Below are 24,787 nucleotides of genomic sequence, written 5' to 3' on the forward strand. Positions count from 1 at the left end.
AACGCATTCATTTCTCTGCTTCCGGAAACACAAAATACAATTTCAGAGCCACATGTGAAAACTGATAATGAAACTTAGCGTATTAACATGCCCCAATGAGTAATGACAGAAACCAACCATAATACAAATTACATTTAGTTGACATTAAACATCAGTCTGACAAAAAAAAATAAAATAAAATAAAAACTATGATTTGCTTATACTAGACTGTAAAAAATACGCCGGGACTGCGACTAGACTGGGAACCACATCTAGTGATAAAAAAGACAAGTCAGAAAGTGTGAAACACCACAGACAATCTAACAATTATAGAACGAGTATTAATAAGTGAACAATTAAGCAGAAAATAAGATGTTTTATTCGGATGGAAAATGGAAACAATCTTATGTTACACAAATAAAATTCTCAGCAGTCATAATTAAATTTGGAAAAGATAAAAACATTTTGTTGTCCGAAATCATTTAGTAAAAGCCACATTCCCTCAGTTTCATGAATAGATACTCTGACACCAGAGCGGTGCTCGTGCAACCTATCTTGCTGACGTAGGCGTGAAGGCTGATAGGAAAAAGCCAATCGCTATCTCCCACCGTTTCTCTGAACCAATCAGAGAACTAGTTTCACATATAGCACGTTAGACGATCCCTTGGCACATGTGAGACCATGATGAAGAGGAAGCTGTGTTAAGCTGTATTTCTTAAAGACGTGTTTACCTCATTCCTGCGACAAAACATTTTACAACATGAAAAAGAAGCAGACAGTAACAGAAGAGCCTGTAGAGGTAAGAGTTGTCTGATTCAAATATGTTTAATTTAGTAGTACGGGAGCTAATTGTCAGTGTTGTGCTGTTGCTGAGAGATTGCTTTTTCCTGCGATAACTTGTAATGTCTCCATGCTTTTGAGCAGCTATTCAACAAGCTTTTATTTATTCCTCTTTCCCATTCGCTCTCTCTCTATTTTTGCTCTCTGAGTATCACTCTGATTCACTTTATTTGTTTATCATACAAATACCACATTTACCACTTTTAGGCAACCTGAGAAAAAGTTCTAGTTTTCTTTCGGAAGACTCAGAAAGAAGTGGGAGGCGTGCAAGAAAAATAGAAAAGAAAATCAAATCTCTTTTCATCTGATTTTATCATAATTTGATTCACATTTTTGTCCAATGCAAACCTTTACTTTTTTACTGGAATAGTTTTTAAATGCTAGGTATCAATGCTAGTACCTCGTTTTAATTAGAATATTTTGGAAAGTTAAGTTGTTTCAGTATGTAAAACTCACAATGAATAGACTGAATACACACAGACTGAACCTCTAGTTCTGTTGACATGTAAAATTAGGGATTAAAGTACAGAAAAATATAATACAGAATTTAGTGTCTCAGCAAGTTGGAATACTATCCATTGCTCTCAAGACTCCAACTATCCTTGTTAATTGGACACCTTTTTAGAACACAGTTTTTCTTTCCACTCAACTTCCCATTATTATACTTGGAATCTCTCTGAATAAATAGCTTCTTTAGCTATTGCTTTTTATGGGTTACCTCCTTAATAAAGATGTGAATGGCTGTTTACAGGACAACTTTAAAGTCAGTGGTCTTCCCTATAAATGTGTTGGCCATAATATAAAATTTCTATATTAAAATGTTTCTTTCAATGGCATATATATATATATATATATATATATATATATATATATATATATATATATGTGTGTGTGTGGGGGACATTAAAGTTTGACTGAAGTAAAACTTTTTCATGGTACTCTAATTTGTTGAGATGCGTCTGTGTCTTTATATGTTGCAGCACATTGAAGTTGATCCGTTGTCGTTTGTTCTCCAGATGCATCCATCTGATTTCCCCCATGGTGATGAAGAGGAGCAGCTTGGTGCTCCGAAAAAACCCAAAAGGATGAAATCCATTGAAGAGGAGGAGGTGGTCTACCATCCGGTGAAACTATCCCGGAATGATTTATATAGGCCACCAACAGCTGAGGAGCTAAATCACCTAAAAGAAGCCGAAAGTCTGTTCCACTGCAGCCTTCTTAAGATGCAGGTGAGAGGCTTCTGTCCTGTTTCTCTCACTCTGAATCAGCCTGGAAGTTTTTGTTTTTGTATTTCTGTTTTGATTGACTGCTGTTTTGATAGCTAGGCTCTTCATAAACCTCATTAAAATGTCTTAACCTGACTAGCGACCAGTCAAGTCTGTCTTTAACCTACCAGTCAACTGACCACGATGGATAGCTTTTGAATCTCACCCCCACTCCACTTTCTAATTCACTGCTATGTGCTATATATTTTTTTCATTTTGCTCCAGGTTACAAATGATCTTTGCTTCAGGATGCTGATTCTGTTTGTTGATCTCAGTCTAAATCGGGATTTAGATCACCAAGGAATGGCATTTTAATAATTAATGTTACTGAAGTTATTATAATATAATAATTTTTTAAACGATATGTTATTTTATGTCGCTTAATTGTATGAAAACATGCGGGCTGATGTAATTATATGTGGAAAAGCAGCATTTGATGCAATTACAGTTTAATGTAGACTTTTAACCCTCTGTTTAAGAAAAAAAAAGTTTTAGTCATTTATGTAATTTTTAAAGTCTACATAATAAACAACATCAACTTATGATATTCCTGTTATTTTATTTCTATTTTTGCTATAATTATAAAATTTGATGTTTATTTAAATATATTAATTGCAGTTTTGAACAATTTGAACTAATTCAAATTTATTATTACAAAGGAGTACATTCCATTTGAATGACTTTATGTCGGTGCCTATTTTGTGTGGCACTTTTCACTGTGTTTGAATGCATGAAAGATTTTTTTTGTAAATAAATAAACACTATCTTACACGTTTCATTAATAACAGATGGAGGAGCTGCTGAAAGAGGTTTCCCTGAGTGAACGGAGGAAACAGCAAATCGACTCTTTTGTAAAGACCGTCACCAAGCTGCTGGAGACTGTGCCAGTGTCACCAAAGGTTGAGGTGTGTATTGTTCTGAGAAGTGAACAGACTTCACAGTTATACACAGAGTATTATCTCTGTTGCACCACTTAGGCATGTGCAATCAGATTTGTCACCATCTTTTACTCTGTGCTCAGGTAAGCGATTTGTCGTGGCTGTCTGGTACAGTTAAGGTTCCTTTTCTCCTGGTGCCCAAAGTCACAAAGGGAAAGTTTCACATGGCCCCTCCAGCATCCGTTGATCTGATCGGGAGCTACCCCCTTGGCACCTGTGTTAAGCCACACATCAAGGTGGACCTCGCTGCTACAATCCCAGCTGTAAGCCATCCCTTAAAGCCTCAATGTTGGTTTGATCCTGACTTGATTATAGATGTAGAATAAAAATCTTGATTTATTGACAACAGTTCATTTTATTCTTTCCTGTTAGGATGTTTTGCACCCAAAAGATTTCTTAAACCAGAGGTATCCAAGGAAAAGGGCCCTCTATCTTGCAGGACTTGCCCAACACCTGAGATCCTCCTCTGACGTCGGGGAGTTGCGTTATTCCTGTCTCCATGGGAACAGACTCAAACCGGTCCTGCTGCTGAGTCCCCCTGGTAAATAATTTTAGATGAATTGCCTACTTCACAAAATTCTTCAAGATTTTAATGGTGTTGCTTATATTGTGTTGAATATATTATCTGAGATCAGATGCAGTTTTGGTGACCTTTTGCTTTTGTTTGGGGTTTTTTTTGGTTTGTTTTTTGGGGGGGTTTCCAGGCAAAGACTCTTCAAGCTTCACTGTCTGTGTTCATGCCTGCCCGCCTCCTGGGTTCTTCAAGCCCAGTCGTTTCCACCCCCAGAGGAATAACATCAGGACAGAGTGGTATACTGGACTGCAGGCTTCCCACGACGGTAGAGATGCCATTTATTTAAATTAAATTATTTCCCATCTATTAAATATAATAACCACATTTTTTCCCCCTGATTATCAGTAGTTTGACTAATAGGTTCTGATCTGTCCATCCATTTTTGTGTCAGGTTTGGCAATAATACAATTTCAGGGCATTTTAACCTAAAATGGCTATACACGTTTGAATTTATTGCAGAATGTTTTCTATGAGGGTCAGAATGACACTTTTCTGGTCAAATCCAGTAGTACCACTGGCAGCATGTACCACTCACCATGCTTTCACTACTGTTGTGGCCAAAAATCTCCATATTGTTTTTGTCCAAAGGTGACGTTTTGGGTCAGATGATTGAAACTTTGACATGGTTGGCTTCTCCAACAGGACAAAAATCCAAAGCATGTTAAAACCCATTTTGGAACTGATAAAGCAGATTCACATGAAGCTTCTGGAATGAACTCTATCTTTTTCATGTGAATGGTCCAAAATCTGTATTTTGCCAGAAACTTGATTCTGACAGTGAGCATGTAGTTTTCCTCAACTTCATTAAGATTTTTCTGATTATCAAATGTTTCTGATTTATTTGTGTTTCAGAGAACAGCGAACCTCCGACTCCACACTACAACGGCTCTATTTTGGGAGATTTATTGCCCAGGGCTCACCTCCAGTTTCTGTCTGCCATCGGCTCTCAGTGCTCGGCTTTTTCTGATGGAGTAGCGTTGCTGAAAGTCTGGCTTCATCAAAGAGAGCTGGACCAGGTTGGCAGTTTGCACTGCATGGTTTACATGCTTTTCATATTGCTTATCTATTCAAGGCATGACAGCTGTATTTTTGTCAAAATGTCTTGTAGGGTGCTGGTTGCTTCAATGGATTCCTCGCCTCCATGCTCTTGGCCTACCTGTTGATGAATCACAGGATCAGTAACACCATGACAGCCTATCAGCTGCTTCGAAACAGCTTGAATTTCCTAGGTAAAGTTAGATCTGATTTTGGTTTCTGAGACTGTTCACACTGGTTCCAGTGTGATTGTTGGGAATACTAAATTCTTCTTCACTTTTTAGCCTCCACGGACCTGTCTGTGAGCGGGATAAGCCTAGCCAAGGATCCTGACTCCACAGCTGTGAGACCTAACTCAAATGTGAAACGGTTCACTTGTCCAGACTTTTACTTTTCAAAATCTAATATTTTTCTTTTCTTCTTTGTCTTTTTTTTTTTTTCTTCCTGCAGCCGTCTCTTGCTGAGTTCCACAACGCTTTCCAGGTTGTGTTTGTTGACCCATCAGGGCATCTTAACATGTGTGCAGACATGACCGCTTCCACCTATAAACAGGCAAGTACTTCTAATATCAAAAGCTGGTTAAGTTACAATGTTTGTACCCAGTGACGTTAAGTGACCTGGCTTGGCGTTTTTGGTGTCCAGCTGCAGCACGAGGCGTCTGTTTCAATGCAGTTCTGGGACGACCCAACGGTGGACGGCTTCCACTGCCTCCTCATGACTCCCAAACCAATGATCAGGACGAGCGACTGTGTCTTCCAGTATGTTTGAGCTCTTCCAACCCAATCTATCTACAGTGCCCAGCAAAAGTGTTTTGTTACATTACAACCACAGCTACTATTAATTCAGCTGGGTTAAAATGAATTCATTTATTGAATTCAGAGTTCACCACCTAAACATTGTCTGTGAAGGCTCTGAATATAAATGTGTGCCACACTTTTAAGATTTTTAACCACTTATCCTTTTTCCACTACACAAGATTTGTGCTGTCTTGCATTTTGGATAAAAAGTACATCAGAGGCTTGATTACACACCTTAGTTATTCACTTCAGGATTTTTTTAGTTTTTTAACTCAATTTAAGAAAAGAACTGTTCTATTAAACCCCCACTCAGGTTATGTGACTTGGTGAAGCTTCAGGCTAGCTGCAAGAAACAGAATCTGCTCAGTGAGTTAATGGACCACAGTGGGAATTATGTCCAGACTGTGCTGCCATTTCTTCTGGCGCTGCTCCAACAAGGACTCAACCAAAGAATTCGCCTCCTCACCCACTCCCTGTCTCCTGACCCAGAGGTTGGACAATTTTCTAAACCTAGTCGAGTAAAATATAGGCTATCATATGAGCTTATGTATTTTTTCTCTCTTTTCTTAAAGTGGTCTGTGGAGAGAGAAACACCAAAGTACAAGGCTCAGCCTCCCCTTTCCTTTGGTTTGCTCTTGAATCCAGAGCTAGCAGCTTCTGTCCTGGAAAAGGGGCCACCTGCAGACAGCCCCAAGGTAATTATGGAAGTAATCATTTATTCCTTACCGAGGCTAAAGAGTTATGGTCATTTGTCACCACTAAGGAGAGTTTAGATGTTGCAACACTAATATTTAAAAAAACATGTTTTTCTGTGTTTGAGATATATTAATAAAATCTTGAATTTTAAACGATTAAGATTTCAGATTACATAAAAACCTTATAATAAACATTATTTTTTATTATTTTACATCAACGCTAAGACTTTTTTAAAGAGGAATTTGTGTAAATTCTTTAGGTGTGTTTAGTTAGTTCCCTTTCCTTTTAAATGAAATTTGATGTTTTAACTTTAAAAAGAAGAAACCGGTGTGCCATCTCTCCCCCAGGCGGCTGAGTTCCGTCAGCTGTGGGGTTCTCGCTCCGAGCTGCGTCGCTTCCAGGATGGCGCCATCACCGAGGCGGTGCTGTGGGACGGAAAGAGCGCGTACCAAAAGAGGCTGGTCCCCAATCAGATCATCACACACTTACTGCAGCTGTATGTATGCCACTTTAACAGGGTTGATAGTAATCACTAGTAGAAATGCGGTTCTTTTGTTTGGTTCACACATTTCTTCATGTTAATAAGGCCAAAGTAATTCATACTTCTAGCAGATTTATATTTACTTTACTACGTTTCTTATGACTGGAAGGAATATTTAATATTTTGGAGTAGCCCAGCCAGAGTCCTGAATCTGTGGATGGAATTAAAAGATTAGGGTGATGACAAGGAGGTCTTCGAACTTCAAAGTCTAGGAGCTGATGATAAGTGTTAACAAAAATCCCAGTGGAAATGTGCATAAAGCTGGCCAGCAATTATAGGAAGGATCTGGCCATTATATTGCCAATAAAGTTTTTTTCATTAATTGAGAATGGTATCCATTTTTAATTAAAATTTTCACATAGTTTTCCAGTCTTTTCAGACATACATGTCTCTTTTCCTTTCAGAAACCAATTTCTTGGCTGAAAGAATTTAAATCTAAATTTGCCAAGGTGTAAGAATAACTTTCAGCTTAACTATGTTACAATTCTAGAAATAGGATCATGTATTTTTTCCTGTCGTTTTTATCCCAGTTTATAGTCTGCAGTTTTATCCACTTTGTAACCAGATTCAGTTTTGTTTCGATTAGAAAGATTGTACACCACAGTGAGTTTTCTTTCAAAAAGTAAAATCCCCAGAATGGTAGGAGTTTCACAGCTAGGCGAACAGGGTCCCCCATTTTTATTGATTATTATAAACTCAACCTGAAAATGTGCATAGACATGACATACAGGATTACATTAATGGATGACAATAATCTACATTTCCAGTGGAGGACTGACATGAAGATTGTTGCTGTTTTCTTAGCCAAATGAAGTCTGTTTTAAATGAAATTGCATCACTTTAGGCCCTCATTTCTATCCAACTGCTACCTGTAAAAGCACAGGACTGTTTCAATGCTTTGCTGTCATTTGCATAAATGACAGCTTGATGTAAACTCAAGAGGTTTTCTTTATAAAGGTTTTTTGCAGTAGATGGATGCAGATAAAATGGCAACAGACTTAAGGATTGTTTCTTTTAAAGATGGTAAATGGTTAATCTTGGCTGATATCGGGTTATATGCAAATTATATAATTCTTTTATTTGTTAGCCATCGGCTTTCCACAACTCTGAGAATTAACTCGTCTATAACTTCACTGTGATGTCGTAAATCTTCTGCAGGTAAGGGAATAATTACTGGTAGCTTCATGAAACCTCACAAAAAATAAAATTGGCCCTTTGATCAGATCATCATGTTCAGTCACAGATTCTAATTCCTGTAATTTCAGTGAAAATAAACTGTTTAAATTAAAGGTAAAACAAAAACAGGTTTGCAGAATTACTAAACAGCTGACTTCATATGTTGTTCATCTTGTCATCGTTTAACCAGCTGATTCTTTTTGTGGCAGAAAAACAAAATTCCACCCAGTTCATTTTTAGCTTCATCCAATGACTTCAGACAGGTAGAAACCAGAGAAATGTTCATGTGGAAATACGTGAAATGCAACATTAGAGTCAAACCAATGAATTTTATATACTGTTTTCACCTAGCAGTGACTTTTAATTTGCCTCTCTTTAAAAAAAATTGTGCTGCTTTATTAACTATACTCATGTTGTCTTGCTGAAACAGATTCAGCTGCAGATTTTCATCTTTGTTCAACAGTTCTTGCACTTTATTTTTAAACACAATCACATTGAATTTTCAGCAGCTGAAAATTTTCTTCTGAACATGAATTTATTTAATAGATAAGGAAAAAGAAATTGAGTTCTTGACCATCCATCCATTTTCTTACACCCTTAGCCCATTGCTGCAAGGCAACAGTGCAGCCATGTTTTTCACTATTGGAAAAAAAATATTCTAAACCCAGACAATGAGCTCATATGTAGCATTTTCATAAAAATGGCAACTTAAAAAAATTAATTGTCATAGTTTGCATGCAGCAACTAACATAATACTTTTATTACATCTCTGCTTTTTGCTTCTAAATTTTGCAACAGGCATTCAGTGCATCCCTGCCTTGCTATATTGATGCATTTCTGTTCAGAAAGACCATCATGTTTACATGCTCTGGGTTAAGCCTTATTCGCATGGCTGCAAAGCTCTGCCCCGCATCTGATAACAAAGACGGCAGCGACACGCCGGGTATGCACAGGTACTCTCTCGCCAGACTTGCCAGTTTTGGGAACCTCGGTCCATTCAGCCTCCACCAGTCGAGAGGGTTTATGTCGAGCGAGGGAGCGATGTCTCTCAGGTAGTAATCTACCTGAGCTTCAGAGTCCGTGGCATAAGACGAGCTGTAGTTGTCTCCTAGAAGCAACATCATGGTGTTTTTGGTGTCGCTTGGTGGTTTTCTGGCTGTGGCCATCTGGCTGAGGTCAGGTGTCACCTCAGTCTCCAGTTGTTCATCTTTGGGGCTAGCTGCTGCTGGCATCCAGCTTCGAGACGAGCTCATGCAGCTTCACCTTGGCAGCCAGCCTCCCTGCTGGCATCAGGAAATTGAGGTGCTTGTGGCGAGGATCCAGCATGGAGGCGATCAGAGCCGGGTTGGAAGCCAAATCACTGGAGTCCACCTGCAAATAGTAAAATCACTTTATAATTGTGCAGAGAATTTTTGTACTTTAAGATAAAAATGGAGATTTAAAGACAGAATACCTTCATGTGATCTCTTAGAGATTTCTGCACTGCAAGTTTGAAACTCGAGACTTGATCAACGTCGTTTTCTTTTGGAACGAGATGAGTCTGGATGAGGCTAAACGTTATCGGGTAGATGTTTGAAATGGACACCTCTGTCTCGGCAGATATGACCGTCGTCGCCCATTTCAGAGTGGCCAGGACCGGTGTGAAGTTCTCTATTACTTGCCAGCAGTCGTCTCCAATCTCCAGGGTCTGAGCCTCATGCTTGCTGGTGACTGTGCGGTCTGAGAGGACGGCTTTAATTGCCCATCGTTGCTCCAGCAAGCACTGGAACATGTCGCAGACCGTGTCCCACCTGGCTCTGTTGGACCTAATGAGCTTGTGCTGCGGCAGGCACATCTGCGCTTGCTTCTCCTTCAGGGCTTCGGCTGCCTGCGAGCTGTGGCTGAAGTGTCGGACCAGTCTCCCTGCGGCTGAGATGATCTGGAGAACGTCCTCACTCAGCCCATCGGAGACAGGCGAGCTGCAGCGTTGTGGCGAAGCAAGAGACGTAATTCCAGGTCACCTGGGCAACACCCTGGGTTAATTGGATGTTTTCTTTGTTGTTATGCACACATGCAGGAACTTTTCCTGCAATCGTCCAGGCCTGTGTTGTACTGAACAGCTTCTCTGCGACACACTCTGCCGTGAGCTGGCCTCCTGAGGGCAGCTTGTGTGTATGGAGCACAGCTGACTTTCCCTGCCAGTCCTCAGTTATGAATGAACAGGACACTGTGATGTACTTCTGAGATGGCATGGCTGTCCAAAAATCAGCAGTGAGAGCCACTTTCTCCACTGTAGCCAGCCTCATCCTGAGGTCTGCTGCCTTCTCATGATAATGGCATTCAATACTGCTTGTGATCTCATCAGCAGAGGGCACATTACAGCTATGCACAATATCCGCCAGCAGCTCCCTGAAGCCGTCCCCGTCCACCACGCTGATGGGAAACATGTCCTTCTCTATCATGTTAGTGACGAGTTTAGTTACCTGTGCCTGCGTAGGCATGGCCACGCTGCTGTTCTGTGGGTTCTCTGTGTGCTTGTTTTTAATGTGGTACATCATGCTGGTGGTGCTGCTCATGTATTTCAGCTTAGTGTCGCATAGTTTGCAGTGGACCTCCTCGTCCACTCTGACGAAAACGTCCCACACGGAGCTCCGCTTGCTTCTCCTCCTCTCCGAGGGCTCCCGCTCCGGGCTAAATGCGCTCTCCTCCTCGGTGTCCGGAGCCCTCCAGCTCGGCGGCGTCTCGCTCCAAGAGCCCCTGGCTGCGGACCGCAGCGGAATGGACACGTGGTGCTTCGCGGCCATGTGGGATATCATGGTGCTGGTGGCTCCGCCGCAATACTTGAGTTCGGCGTCGCATTTCTTGCAGCGGACGAAGTTCGCGCCCACTTGTTCAAAATAGCTCCACGCGGAGCTCCGTCTCCTCACCGTGCGCTTCATCCTTTTAAATCAGAATTTAAAAGCCAAACTCGCCGTGGTGACGCCCCCTCTTGCGGCTCTAGACGGCTCTGGCAAACAAAGGGAGTAAAACGTCCAAAGGCTTTTTTAGCAAACCTTCCGTTCACGGGTTGTATGTTAAAAAATGAACAACAAAGCCTTTTTGTTTTTCTATCAGACACGCAGGTATCCCAGAGTCCTGTGTGCGTTTTGTCGGGACCATGGTAGATGACGTCATCACAACAGGAAATGAGGTAAATATTTGAGATTGAACCTTTATTTTCATTACAAAAGCTGCAAAGCCTTAGCTTAACTCGATTTTTATTATTATTATTATTTAAGTGAAATCTATTCATAGCGCACATTTTACAGTGCTAATCAAATCTGTTTATCAAAATGGCACTAAATGTTACAGATGACATTAAACAACGATTACATAGATATCATTAATACCAATAATGTAATATTATTTTTGGAGAAGTATGAAGAATTGTCGCTTTTTGTTATAAATGATTGATAATATAATGTTTTTATTATTTTGTTTTAAGGTCAAATTTTTGTTGTTGTTGTCTTAGTGTAAGAACTTCCTACTGGCCGACACCTAGCTATGACATGTAGCATTTGCTGCCAGTTCATCTTAGTTCAATTGGATTTTCTTTCTGTATATTATTCACAATAAAATATTTGTGTGAATAGGCCAAAAAGTAAAACCTTCTTGTTGGCCACTTGCATTTAGATTCGTCCAGCTGGAAATCCAGTATATATCTTCGTTCACGAAAGTGCTAAAGATTCTTTAAAAGAAAAAAAAATGTAACGCAATATTGATATTGTGTTACATATGTGTTACTGCATATGTGTTACTGCTTGTAACTGCTTTTTAGAACAATTTCAAGTGTTTGCTTTATTAGATTTATTCAGATCAGACTTTTTAAAGTCTGCTCACTGATATGCTTTTTAGGTACCTAGTACTGGGGAAGAGGAGAGTTTAGTCGTTGTGCAGTCAGTACGATGAATCTGAGCAGGAAATTGTGGAAACTGGAAGGTCTGCCACTTTCTATTACTGCAGTCCAGGGAGCCCACCCTGCCCTTAGGTACACACAGGTAATACTTGTCATCTATAATAGCAAACATCTCTACTTTTTTAATGTTTAGATGAACTTTGCTTCCCCTGTAGTTCTAACTCTTAAGCTTTGCTTTCCAGGTTTTTCCTCCAGAGCCAGTGAGGCTGGACTATTCCTTCTTTGAGCGAGAAAAGTCTTGTAGGTTCTTGGTCCCAAAGGAAGGCAAACCTTGTCCACATTATCTCACCCCCATAACAGGTTGGTGCAGAGACATCCAGCAGTTGTTGAAGAGGTTTTCTGTTGTAAATTACTTACGTGATGTGTGATGGTTGCATAAATGTAACCTGGGCCTTAATTGTTAGTTATGACTCTTTTTTTTTTCCAAACATAGGCATAACTTGATTTCTGCTAATTAAACATGAGTTTGACCTTAGATAAAATTCTTCCCAAAATACACAGTTTCTTAAAGTATGCATGTCCCTCAACATTTTCTCTTTAATGTATTTTATTGGGATTTTATGTGATAGGTTAACACAAAATATAATTTGTGTGTGAAGTTTTGGATTTTAGTGGTTTTCACACTTACTAATTTTTTCCTTTTTTTTTTTCTTTTCTTTAATGAGTTTGATATAGTAGCTTACCTTTGTAGTCAGGTCCTCATCTGTTATACCCAAATGAAAGGTAGTGTAACCCATTACCTTCAAAAGTCATCTAATGGGTAGATGGTCTTCCTGTGTGCAATTTTTAATCTCAGAGTAAATCAGAGAAAAAAACAAGAGGGCCATGATGACTCTGTAGTAGTACACCCTGTACAGCGACCCCAAGTGTCCAGAAGTTGTAATTGCAATCAAAGGTGGTTTTACGATGTATTAACTCAGGAGAACTGAGTATAAATACACTACACTGTTTTGATTTTTAATTGTAAAAAAGTATTTGTAACCAAGCATTGTTTTCCTATGTGCTATTTTGTGTTGAACTCATAAAACTCAAGTAAAACACACCAAAGTTTGGGGTTGTAATGGGCAGAATGTAAAAAAAAAAAAACATAAGGGATGTGTATACTTGATTGCTCCTTGCATTTTTATAATCCCAAATGTCCTGTTTTTTGTTCTTGCAGTTATTTGTCACATGGAGGGGAGTGGCAAATGGCCTCATGACCGAACTGCAATCCGCCACATTCGAGCTGCTTTCCACATCAGCCTGGCAGAGATGCTTAAGAAGCACCACAACTATACCTGCTTGCCCTGTCCCACTCACTTAGACGTGTGGAAGGTATATACTGCTGTCATTTTAAAGTCCTATTGAAGTTTTGCTATTTGGAGTTATGTAGATTTTGCTTGCAAAGTTATTATATCTGATCAAAATTGCTGGCTGGATATCATAATCTGTCTGGCATGCTGTTTAATAAGTGGCGTAATTTTGATTTTAAGCATTTTTTAAATATTTTTGCTTTTAGGATGGTTTGGTGTTCCGGATCCAGGTGGCGTACCACCGTGAGCCTCAGGTGCTGAGGGAGAGTGTGAATGCTGAAGGCCTGCTGGTTGTCAGGGACAATGAGGAGGCTCAGGTTCTGGAGATGGCCACTATTCACAAGCCTCTCCTTACAAGCACATTGCATGGGTACGTTTGTTGAGTTTGCATTAGAAACTCGAGTTTAGAGATCTTTCATGTGTGTTTTTATTATTATTTTTTAAATGTCTTTTGAATTGGTTATGTGGTAGTTGTGGGTCATTTCTCTTTCCAGTTTCTTCACTATTGTCCTACATGCTCACATGTATCTGCGTTTCATCTCTTTTGTTGTTGTTGTTGTTGTTTGAAGTCTCCAGCAGCAGCAGCCATGTTTTGGAGCCGTGTGTCGCCTGGCTAAGCGCTGGCTCGCGGCTCAGCTCTTCAGTGAAGACATCACAGAGGACACGGCGGATCTGCTGGTGGCATCGCTTTTCCTGCAGCCTACCCCCTTTACTCCTCCAGGGTAAATGCTAATACTACTTTTTAATCATTGGTCTCACTCTTGGGATTGCACGTTTCCCAGCGGTTGGCCTGCTTTGTTTAGTAGGTCATGTGTATGAATTTCTCCCTCTTCCTCAGCTCTCCGCAGGCGGGTTTCCTCCGATTCCTTCGTTTGCTCTCTGCCTTTGATTGGCGGAACAACCCGCTGGTAGTCAACCTCAACAAGCAGCTCACAGGCAGGTTTTCCCTCACACACACACCCGTTTCTCAACCGCAAAACAAACCCCTGCTGACCTCTTTCTGTTTACACTCCTGGCACGCTGTCACATCCTGCCTATATGAGCCAATGTTTCTATGTCAAGTTGAATTGTTGTTCACCTCTCTGTCACGTGCAGCCGCAGAGTACACAGAGATCAAGAATGACTTCATGGCCTCCAGAGAGTCTCTGCCCGTCATGTTTATAGCAACGCCTACAGACAAAAAGATGTCTTTGTGGACCAGACGGGCACCCAGCGTGCAGGTCAGCTAAAACATAACTGCCACAGCTCATTTAATAGCTTTTATGAAAAGTAAAGAGTCAGGCTAGGCTGGATACTTACAATACATGTATATATTTTAGTTATTTTCACATTTTTTAAAGTGTACAACTTCTTCATTAGACTCTTTTAAATATGCTGAGAATTATAAACAGCGGTGGAGAAAGGAGTTGCATGTTCTGGGAAGTGAGCAGTCACATAGTTTTCCAATCCTGGATCCTTTTCTTAAAGCACACTGTTCTCCTGGATCACACTGGAAATAAAGCAACACAAGTTAGAATAGAATAGGATATACTTTATTGATCCTCAATAAACAAAAGCATTGTTTAGTAAATGCTTTTTAATCAGACTGGCTTGTTGCATTTCTTACCGCTGGCAGATAGCTGTGTTTTTTTCTTAGAGCTGGGAATTGATTGTGTTGAAGTCTTTCCAAAACCTGATGTAAGTCATTGATCTGCAAAAACCAGAATTGAATCATTTAATCATTTAAATGGGAGTAAGATTACTCCCCTCTTCCTAATAGCATGAACCTATGCCAAGTGTCAAATAAAGGTGATAGGAAAACTTGTAGCTCACCAGCTGCCTTTCATTGCCGTCCTCTGTCGTAGTGAAGTAAGTTAAATATTTTGTTTTGTACTCATGTGCTTGAATGTGAGCGAAGAGTCCAGTGGCGCAAAGTTGCAAATAAAAGAAAAGAGCCCAGCAGCCTCCCATAGTGACCCAGATAGGTTTCCTGTGCTCTCCAACCTTGACCCTCCAACAAATGCAGTCTCAATAAGCGACCTTCTCTTTTATACCGCTGGCAAAAAGCAGGATCTTAGAGCTGTGACGTGTTTACAGTGACGTCATTGTGAGGAAATGGTATGGTATCCTCATCTAATCTCACAAAGAGGTTTGCAGAATATCCCTTTAGTATGGTATAACAAAGATCATTTTAGACAGACTGCCTTGCTGTCACCCTGGTACTGCAGTTTTATTTACATGTTTATTATATATTTGAAATGTTTATTTCTATTAATTATCTTATGTTTGGCAACTATTGAAAATCAATCATTAATTCTCTCTGAAAATATGAATATTGCATAAAACATATTAAACAGACATTTTTCATACTGAAATGTTGCGACACATGTACTTATAGTGAAAACTGTTGATTTGACAGTAATTCAGTAAATGGTCATGGATACCTTCCACAGGCAGGATAAGACACACAAAAGGTCAGTGCTAAAGAAGATTCTAGGTCGGTATTTAAACGCAGGACCGTCTTGCTGTAAGACAACCCACATTGCCACCCTGCATAGTGCTTTATCCAAGCATATTAATGGAATGTTGAGTGGAGAGAAAAAGTGTAAAGAAACACCACTGGAGTCTGTACTATAGGAATCCCTTCACACAGACGAATCCAGGACATTCTGTAGGAAGCCATCTTATCTGCTGGCTTTCCACTGATTGATCCAAGTCCAAAGTCGTGGCACTTCATGCGTACTTCTCCTGATGAGCTTTACAGTATATAGATGCTGACTTCATTTTCCAGCAAGACTTGGCACATGTCCACAATGACAAAAGTATCAGTATTGAGCTTAATGTCTTCTTGGGAACTAAGCAGGACTCTCAAAAAGATGATTCATCAAACCAAACAATACAAACAAACTGAATGTTTCCATTCCACCTCAACAGATCTGAATAGGCTGATCACCTGCATGTCACGCTGCTTTAGATCTGGAATACAAGCCTTAACCAGTTCCTGAGTTAACATTATGCACACAACATTGACGCAATGAGATTTCTGGTACAGCTGTATTGGCCTTATAGTTTAGTTTCACTTTTTAAATTGATTTTCTGAAACTTGTCTTTAATGATGTTCCAATGTATTGATGTACACAGGTACAATATATTTACAATACTCTGATACAAAAGATATGAAATGGAGTTTAGTTTTAGACAAACACTCAAGAAATTTGAGCACATCACAATTTTTCATCCTCGTAGAAGTATTTCAATTAAAATTTTGACATTGAACTCAATTTTTGTGATAGAAACAATGTGTATAGAAACATTTTTATACATTAAAGTCACAAATGTGGATAGGATATGCTCCAATAGGCATGCTTGAAGTGCTGGTTCAAGCCTGTGACTGTAGGTTTACATTTTTGTTAGTAATAGAGAGCATATGCTACAGAGTTTCTCAAAAATGAAGCAGTTTTTAAACAAAAAAGTGAGATTCTAAGTCTAGTTATTAAAAGCCACGCTGTTGCAGATTTCCAAAAAAAAAACAGACTGAGCATCCTGTTTACTACCAAACTGATTGACACATACCCAGGTGACGTCATTCAAAACTAGCAAAACTCTTGATACCCAGATGTTTCTGCCGTTTTTCCGAGACACCACTAGGGGGAGCCCATGAACGAATTATTCATTAATCCAGAAATGTTTGGTTTTCAAGATCACAACATTTAAATGTCTCATTAGTTTTAAACATAGCATAGATATCAGAACCGAAAATATTCACTTTGACAGAATTTCTGTCTTCAAAGCTGATTTTTTTTTAATATTGCTTTGTGAGTGTTTTAAAAAATATATTATTTTTGAAGGAGAATTATTCTGCTTAAATCATTGTATAATGATATTTTCTTTTCAAAATGTATACATTTGTTTGATTAAAGGGGCACTTTCTGCATTTATTAAGTGTTACTCAGTTTGGAACAGCAGTAAAGTAGAATGTGGTAAATTATTTTGCTTGTGTTGCTTTTTAGTGTCCAATTATCTGTATCATTCTGTGTGAGGTTTGCATAGTTGTCCATTTGAGTGCTAATAATATATTATGGAAACTGATAAAAGATGTATTCCAGTAGAAATTCTTTTACGTCTAGAATGTCTTTGTTTCATGTGACTTCAGATGCTTCAGCGTGTGATGACAGTGGCTGCTGAAAGCCTCAAAGTTCTGGAACAGCAGCTAATGGATGGCAGCCAGATCCAAGATGTCAGGGTGGGTGCTTGGATTCAAACACAAACACACTCCTCATGGACTGTTATTAAAATGGATGAGTTCTGACTAGAGACGCACATCCTCTTAATGCTATTTATTTTTTTTTTTTTGTTCACCCTTGTGCTTTAGGTTATTATGCGCGCTCCACTTGATGCCTATGATGTTTTGATTCACCTGAACCCGAAGCAGGTTCCTCTGCTCAGACATGCTGTTGACGCTCCCAGTTGTCACGTTCAGCAGGGGAGTGATGACTAATGGTGCAGATCAGGCTGGAGGAGCGTTCCCTGTCGTCGACTACAACCCTGTGTCTCTCTACTTGACAGAACTCAGAGTGAGTTCTAAACTGCCCTGCAGACATATTTATTCTCTTTTGACTTTGATGTTTTCCCAGAGATATTACGGGATTAGTCCAAACAAAATAGTGCAGCTCCTACAGAGTCATCATGAGCCTCTTGCCTGTTTCAATTATCAATACTGTTCCTTCAGGGCGTATCGGTTTTAAATTTTAGGTTCTCCTGTGGTGAACAACCCTTGTCATTGACAATTGATTGAGCAGTCCTTAGAACAGCTGTGTGTTTATACAGAGATTAAATTACACACATCAACTTGGCTTACTCTAATTAAGTACCTTCTGAAGGCATTTAGTTTCACTAGCGCATATCTTAGGGGATCTAAGTAGAGCCATCAAAAACACACCACACTTAAAATATTTGTTTATTCAAATCTATTAAATGTAACAGATTCCATTCAAGGCCACAAAGATCAAATTATTTGTCTTCTACCTCATAAAATCCTAATGAATAATTTTTTAGTTACATTTTGTCAAAATTTGAAAAGTTCAGTGGGTATGAATACTTTTTGGAGTTGTTCCCAGAAACCCGAGGGTGATTTTTCAGTAATGTTTCTCAGACTGCATGCATTACACCTTTCCTTCGTATTTAAAAAAAAACCCCAAAAACAAACCATGTTTTTGAATTTAGTGTTTCAGTTTTGTGGAAAATATGACCACATTCCTTATCTATTCCATTTTGTTTTACAGGAGGCATTTGAAGACCTGGCCCTCTTCTTCTGTGATCCATACGGTGGAACAGTGATCTCAGTCTTATGGAAACCTAAGGCTTTTGTCCCTGCACCTTTTAAAGTAAGAACCCTGCCCATCATATCTACCATTAATAAGTAACATTGTTTTCAACTGTTGGACACGCTTTTTGCAGGCATCTTCGTGTTAAAATTTGTATCATTCCTAACTGCCTGATGTTTTGACATTTCCTCTCAGACGTCGCACATGGCTGCCCGCAGCGTGGAGGTGACAGGGGGCGAGGTAAAAACCATTCCCAATGTTGAAGCAATCCTGGAAGACTTCCGTGTGATGGGGAAGGGCTTGGTGAAGTCAGTGGACGCAAGAACTGAGAAATGGATGTTTTAGACTGAAGCGCCACTTTTTCTTTTTCTTTCTTTTTTTTGAATATCTTTTCTAACCATGGCATTTCATGAGATGCTTAATTCCCAATAAGATTTAGAGCAATCCCAGCAACACGAGTGAACTTTGTCTCCTCAGCAGCTGATGTAGTAATTCTGTTTCTCAGAAAGAGAACCTACATGTTTGTTTTTGTTAGGCTGTTTCCTGTTTTAATAAATGTATGTCAACCTTTTGGCTTTAAATGAGATTCTTGTCACCATTTCAAACATTGGCTTTTCTTTCAGATACAAGTTGAGGGATTGATTGGGGCATCCTGGCAGCTTTGTTTGTGTGGTGTTTTTAGGGTAATATGCAGAACAGCTTCTCCTCCAAACTTGTTGTTGATATTGACATGCAGGCTTTTTCTTCCGGGGTGGAGTCTTTTGCAAGAAGTGCCCAGACCAATGCAGTTTCATTACACAATGTTTCCGTGGAAAAACTGTATGTGCTAATTCCACCTACATTCCTAATCCTCTTTACAAGCAGACCTTGAACACCTCTTCTGATCACTCCTTTGATTCATCTTGAGCCGAGTTCTTTCCCCTTCCAGATTATGACCGTAACGAGGCTCAGTGCGATACTGAGGAGTTAAGAAATGCATCTGTACATGTTTTGCACCTGTATGATGGTGAAGGACTTCAGATAGCTCATTGTTTTTACCCCTCATGCTGCATTTCTGGTGCAGTTCCTTGGTAATTATTGACCAAAAGCTGATGGGGAGCAGATTTTTTTTTTGTTTTTTTTTAGAATACTGACCAATTTCCACCTTCTGGAGATTTTTGTACATTCTTTGCTTAAAGTGTTCAACATCTGTTCTCTGTCATTCCACTTTATTAATCACACAAGTCTGTTCTTGTGTGGATTTCTTTGAGTAGATCACTTATTACAAACATATGGTGCTAACTTCATGTCGATAGGCTCCCTTTAAAGCTTTTTATTGTTTGATATACCAAGCAATAATAAAAGTCAATCCACAGAAATGTGGCCAGTTTTGATCTTTATCTAACTTATTTGGAGCATTTCTCATAACGAGATCAAAAATCAAATGTATAAAGACTGTAATTTTGTTATTAATATTATTTTGATTCAGTAAACTGTAGAAAGACCATGTAGTAAGGCAGTAAACAGTTCCCACCCTGCTGACATTTAGTCAACTGAGTTGTAAGTTGTAAGTCACTGCGAAGGGTGTAATTTTCTAACTGAAACTGGATTCTGGAAAATTTTTTTCTGTTTGTTTGGTGATGTATTATGTTGAGCATTGTTTTTGATACACCTTGTTTCAAACTGAAACTGTAGTCAAAGTACTGTCAAGCAGAGACATGTCTTTTCTGTGTAGATGGCGGTTTTAGATGTCCGTTGCTATATGGGATTCGTGGAAAGGGCTGTTCCCTCTGCTTGTGTTCTAGGAAAAATATCAAGGGAGATAACAGACACAGCCCTCAAGGTACATCTATCATACTGGGTCATTAGATTTAATCTTTAAGCACAAGACAGCTTTAATACCCTTATAAATGAAACTTCGAAAGATCTAATTTGGCTTTAGACTGATTTAGTTTGACAAGTTTTTCCCAGGAATGACTGTCTAAATGTGGCTGAGGATTGTGCAACCACCATATTATCCATCCTACAACATCGTGCTGACTTGCAAATAATAAGGCGGGATTTCTCTTGGGGGAACGTGTGCCATGTTTATGTTTTTTTATATCTTATTAAAAACTAAATAAGTGTATCGCAAAGACTGAAAGCCGAAGTAAAGTTTCACAGGACACAGATGATTTAGGCAAAGGATGGGGGGGGGGTTCAAAGGAAATTAATACTTAACTAAACCCTTTATTGGGATTTTCAATAAAGGTGGGTTTTGAGAGGGGACCTAAGGAGGGGTCTCTGCTTAAATGGGCTTCATCATCTCAAACCCTGAGGGTTCAGACTTCACACTCTCAGCCCTTTAGCTGACCTCTGACTAATAGATCAAACTCCTGGATGCAGTTTGCAAAGTATGTTCATGTGCAGCATTATGGAGTCAGAGCTGAGAAGGGCCACGGAGAGCCTTACTTTGGAGTGAGGCGGTCTGTGGAAAATTGATTCTGAGACACTGTTGGAACCAGAGTGAACAGACTACAATAAAAGCAATATCTCCTGGCTCCTTGGCTTAAAAAAAAACAAAAAAAAAACACTCTACCTTGAGCTCCTCACCATCTGGACCTGCTTAACATGTCTTTGGTTCCGACAGGTGAAAATGCTGCTGCAGTTTTTTCAGGAACGGTCAGATAAAAGCTCGTCAACTTTTTGAACTGAACTTGTTTTGCTGTTATTTGAAGGGAGAGACGTCACCTTTACAGAACAATCCCGTTCTTGTATTTGAAGACTGGAAACAGAAGGAGTCGAAACCTAGGTAAAGTTGGTCTCACAAATTGTACATATGTAATATGTACATATGCTGATAAACTACCACAAAAGTCAGCATAGCTGCAAAGCAGTATAGAAAGGATATGCTGTTTTTATTTTCTTTTTGCATTTTTATCATTTCTTTGCATTTTAGGTTATTTCATTGACTATTGTGGGCTTTTCTGTCAGTAACAGAAAATCACTAACTTTTTTGTCCATGTGTGTATTGCTCCACTAATCAGAGCACCTTCTCCCATTTGTTTGGTTTGGCAGGACTGGCTGCAAAGATTAGGAGTAAATTGGAGAGGTTTCATCTGGATATCGATTTGTTACTGATGCATTAAACGTTTCTAACAGAGACAAATCATGCATTATTCCTGACTTTATTTTTTGTTTGTTTGGTTTTTTTTGGGGGGTGGGTTCAACTTTGATTTCCAACAGAATTTTCTTCCCTATGAGGATCTTGGCAGCTCATCCAGGGTAACTGTAAACCTCTCAGCTTCGCTGACCATTATTTCCCTTGCTTAGGTTGCCGGCGTGAGTGTGCGGCTGTATTATGGCATACTCTTTTTATTTTCAGATGATGATGTTACTGCAAATGCCCAATCTAGGAATATTGTTTAATAGCCAGACGCAGGTCTAAACTTTTCCACAGTATCCTGTGTTCCTTGGTCTTCATCATGCTATTTGTTGACTAAATGTTTTCTGGCAAACCTTTGGTAGCTTCACATAACAGCCTTATTATTTCCAGTCCAACCTTCCTTATTGTGGCATCTTTTCACATGCCACAATGGGAGTTTGAAGCTCTTTACAATACTCAAGAATTACCCAGACATATGTTTTAAGGTCTGTTTTTAATAGTCTCAAAAGAGATTCCTCCCCGAGGAGAAAATGCAACGGTGATCTAGACGATTCACACACATTCACATAATCCAGAACATTCCTCTACAGGAGGAGGACTCTGGAATGTACCATATGTAAACACATACCACATTCCTTCTTAAACTTTGAACATTAATCATATTAGGATAATTTCTTTTTCTGAGTGTTGAACAGGTATGAGAATTGTGTCTCACATAAGCAGTTCTCATGTTTTCCTGTTATTTTTACATGTATTCTCCAACCAAATGTCTAGAGAAGTAACCCAATTTGTAAATAGAGTCTTCCTTGATGTACCTTAACCATCTATACTGGACCAGTGAAGTAAGACCAGCTAACACAAACAGTAGTGTACGTATAACTGCTTAAATAACATAAATCTCCTTTTTCATGTTTTGGTCTTTCTTGGTGCAAATTTGATGTCTGTCCAATCATGTAGATATTCCAAATGCTTTCATTAGAAAAATGTTCTAAGATCTACTAAGAAATATTTGGATTTGTGGTTTAAGAAAAGTTCTTCTCACCTGAAAATATGAATTAAATATAATCTTTAAAGCAGCTGGTGCTGGGGAATGCTTCAGCTCCTCAGGTTTCTGAACAGATTAAAATGAACCTGTGGTACCTGTCGGGAACAGACTCAAATATGTGGACTGAGCAATGGTCTTAGGCAAAGGTCTTAGTAGTGTGGTGTTTGGTTTCTGAAATTGCCTGTTGTGACAGCTGGTGAGACAAAATGCTGGTGGGTCACTTCTTAATATCTCTTGGACGCTTCCTGCACTACAGTAGGGTCTGCCAGCTTGAAGCAATAGGTTTTTCATTGTCCTAGTATGCGGGAGCAATCTACAGACAACGAGGGCTTGATTCACCACTGAGACTCAAGTTTTGAAGGTTAGAGCTAAGACTAAGTAAGTCTGTTTTGGAACATTACAGATTATAAGGTCCTGTGTTTGCTTTTGTGCCCCATCCAGTGGAAAACTCCAGCAGGCACAAGCACAATTTGCTACTAGGATGAGAATCAACAAGTCCAAGCCTGAGGCTGTTGTCCCTTATAAGGTGATTTGGTAACTCCCAAGTTAGAATAAATTATTTTCGCCATCAAAAGATGTCTTTTGGCCCCCATTCATGAAGAAATTGGTAGGAGAATGACTAATTAATTATAGAATAACTAAAGACCTGAACAACGATACTTGGAAAAACAGGAGAGAGGAGTTGTTCACAGCATGCCTGGAAACACCTTCTGGTGTGAGAGTGGTCTTGTTATCTAAAAAGGGGATCAAATGACAGTCAATGCTCTGCTATGTAAAAGGTCATCTAAATGGGTTCCAATATTTCATGAGGACACACTGGACGTTTCCCAAATGAAATAGGGCTCAAAATAGACCAAGAAAATGTCTTGCCTAGCTTCAAAGGGATGCAATATTAAAAATATAAGTAATGGCATTTATGTTTTACTGATATTAACTAACTGAAATTCACCAGTGTTTCACATCATTAGGTTCCAACGGACTATTCAATGTGCAAAAGCTTTTTCTTTCTTTTTTTTGAAGGTTGGGCATAGCAATGTTTTGTTTTGTTTTGGGGGGTTTTCTGTTTGTTTTTTTGTTTTACAGTACAAACTTGACCACGAAATTCTAACCTACATAAATCGATGCGATGGCACGGAGATGCTTTGCTGGAGTACAAGACATGGGCATACGTAATGTATTCTTATTGTTGTTGTGTACCCTCAGTTGTACAGAGTTCAGAGAGTTGGTTCAGTTGACGTTCCAAGAACTGACGTGTGTTTGTATCCTTTCTTGCTAAGTCTAGATCTAAGACTAGATCATCCACTCCTTGCTGCCTGAACTTGTTTTTTCCAAGAAGTGACGGTACAGAAAATGTGGCTTTGGCGTTGTCACACCTGCAATAAATATGCAACATGTGCAAAAAGATAAAACACCTGCATTTATTTTGCTTAAATTCTTGATGTTCTTTATGAGAGGAATAAATTTACAACTTGTTTATTACTTAGATTTTGTCTCTATGCTACTGAGTGTGCCCCATGTTTTGGAGTTCAGCTTTATTTTTGGTGTGTTTGGTAGTGTGACAATCTGTCTGTCAGGGTCTTGCAGAAATTTATCTAAGATTTCACTTGGACTGGTTCCACATTTTAGTGAAAGGAAAAACTAATCCTATATACCACCGATAGCGATGAGATCATGACAGAAACTTTTCTTTGTGTGGTTTTTGTTCCCCGAACAGCAAGGCTTTTGTTTAATTCCCCTTTTTAGAGGACTAAATCAACTTCAGGTGACCCTTTCTTTTAAGAATATTAGAAGGGTAAAATCTATTTTAAATGCATGTTGCTGGTGCAGATCTGCATTCCGGTACAACACAACGATGTCCTTGTTTTGAGTGAAGACATTCCGGGTTTGTTTGGGGTTTTTTTACCATGGAGTCCTCCGCCTCTCGACCCCTCACCCCCAAATATGAAATCATGAGCATTTTGGGGTTTTTTTTGTCATATTACAATCACATATTTTAATGGAAATGTGACCAACACGAAATTGCGAACATGAAAGTCAAGGATTCACGGTTTTCACATTTTCATAAAAATGTATATTTGAAAAGCATGTTTTTTTATTTAGGTGCCCCTAAATTGTATCCAGGACAAGCACCTGCCTTCTTAATAGTAATTAGCATCCATTTTGTGAGTGATTTATCTCAGCTTTTACCCCTGTTCTGTGAATGCTTCAAAGGTTTGTTAGAGAATATCAGTAAACAAACAGCATCTGG

At 39.2% G+C, this 24,787-nt stretch overlaps 1 protein-coding gene and 1 long non-coding RNA gene across 2 annotated transcripts; both read left to right on the top strand.

Annotated features, from left to right (window-relative positions):
- Window positions 1-636: 636 nt before the first annotated feature.
- Window positions 637-18,954, top strand: nol6 (nucleolar protein 6 (RNA-associated)). The gene is given in 28 exon segments (XM_032578942.1): window positions 637-778; window positions 1,836-2,048; window positions 2,873-2,989; window positions 3,106-3,285; window positions 3,395-3,563; window positions 3,727-3,861; window positions 4,449-4,612; window positions 4,705-4,825; window positions 4,916-4,974; window positions 5,082-5,183; window positions 5,274-5,389; window positions 5,742-5,919; window positions 6,001-6,123; window positions 6,472-6,620; window positions 10,935-11,010; window positions 11,715-11,765; window positions 11,768-11,857; window positions 11,958-12,075; window positions 12,935-13,089; window positions 13,274-13,437; window positions 13,637-13,789; window positions 13,906-14,003; window positions 14,163-14,287; window positions 17,200-17,289; window positions 17,419-17,514; window positions 17,516-17,620; window positions 18,329-18,430; window positions 18,566-18,954. Coding segments are annotated over 28 exon segments (3,438 nt in total). The 5' UTR covers window positions 637-739; the 3' UTR covers window positions 18,716-18,954.
- A 291-nt stretch (window positions 18,955-19,245) lies between these two features.
- LOC116730006 (uncharacterized) lies at window positions 19,246-24,022 on the top strand. The gene is made up of 2 exons (XR_004341237.1): window positions 19,246-21,140; window positions 21,407-24,022. It is a non-coding gene; the product is annotated as an uncharacterized LOC116730006 (long non-coding RNA).
- The last annotated feature ends 765 nt before the right edge of the window (window positions 24,023-24,787 follow it).

This window comes from Xiphophorus hellerii, chromosome 12 (genome assembly GCF_003331165.1).
Source record: "Xiphophorus hellerii strain 12219 chromosome 12, Xiphophorus_hellerii-4.1, whole genome shotgun sequence".
NCBI lineage: Eukaryota > Metazoa > Chordata > Actinopteri > Cyprinodontiformes > Poeciliidae > Xiphophorus > Xiphophorus hellerii.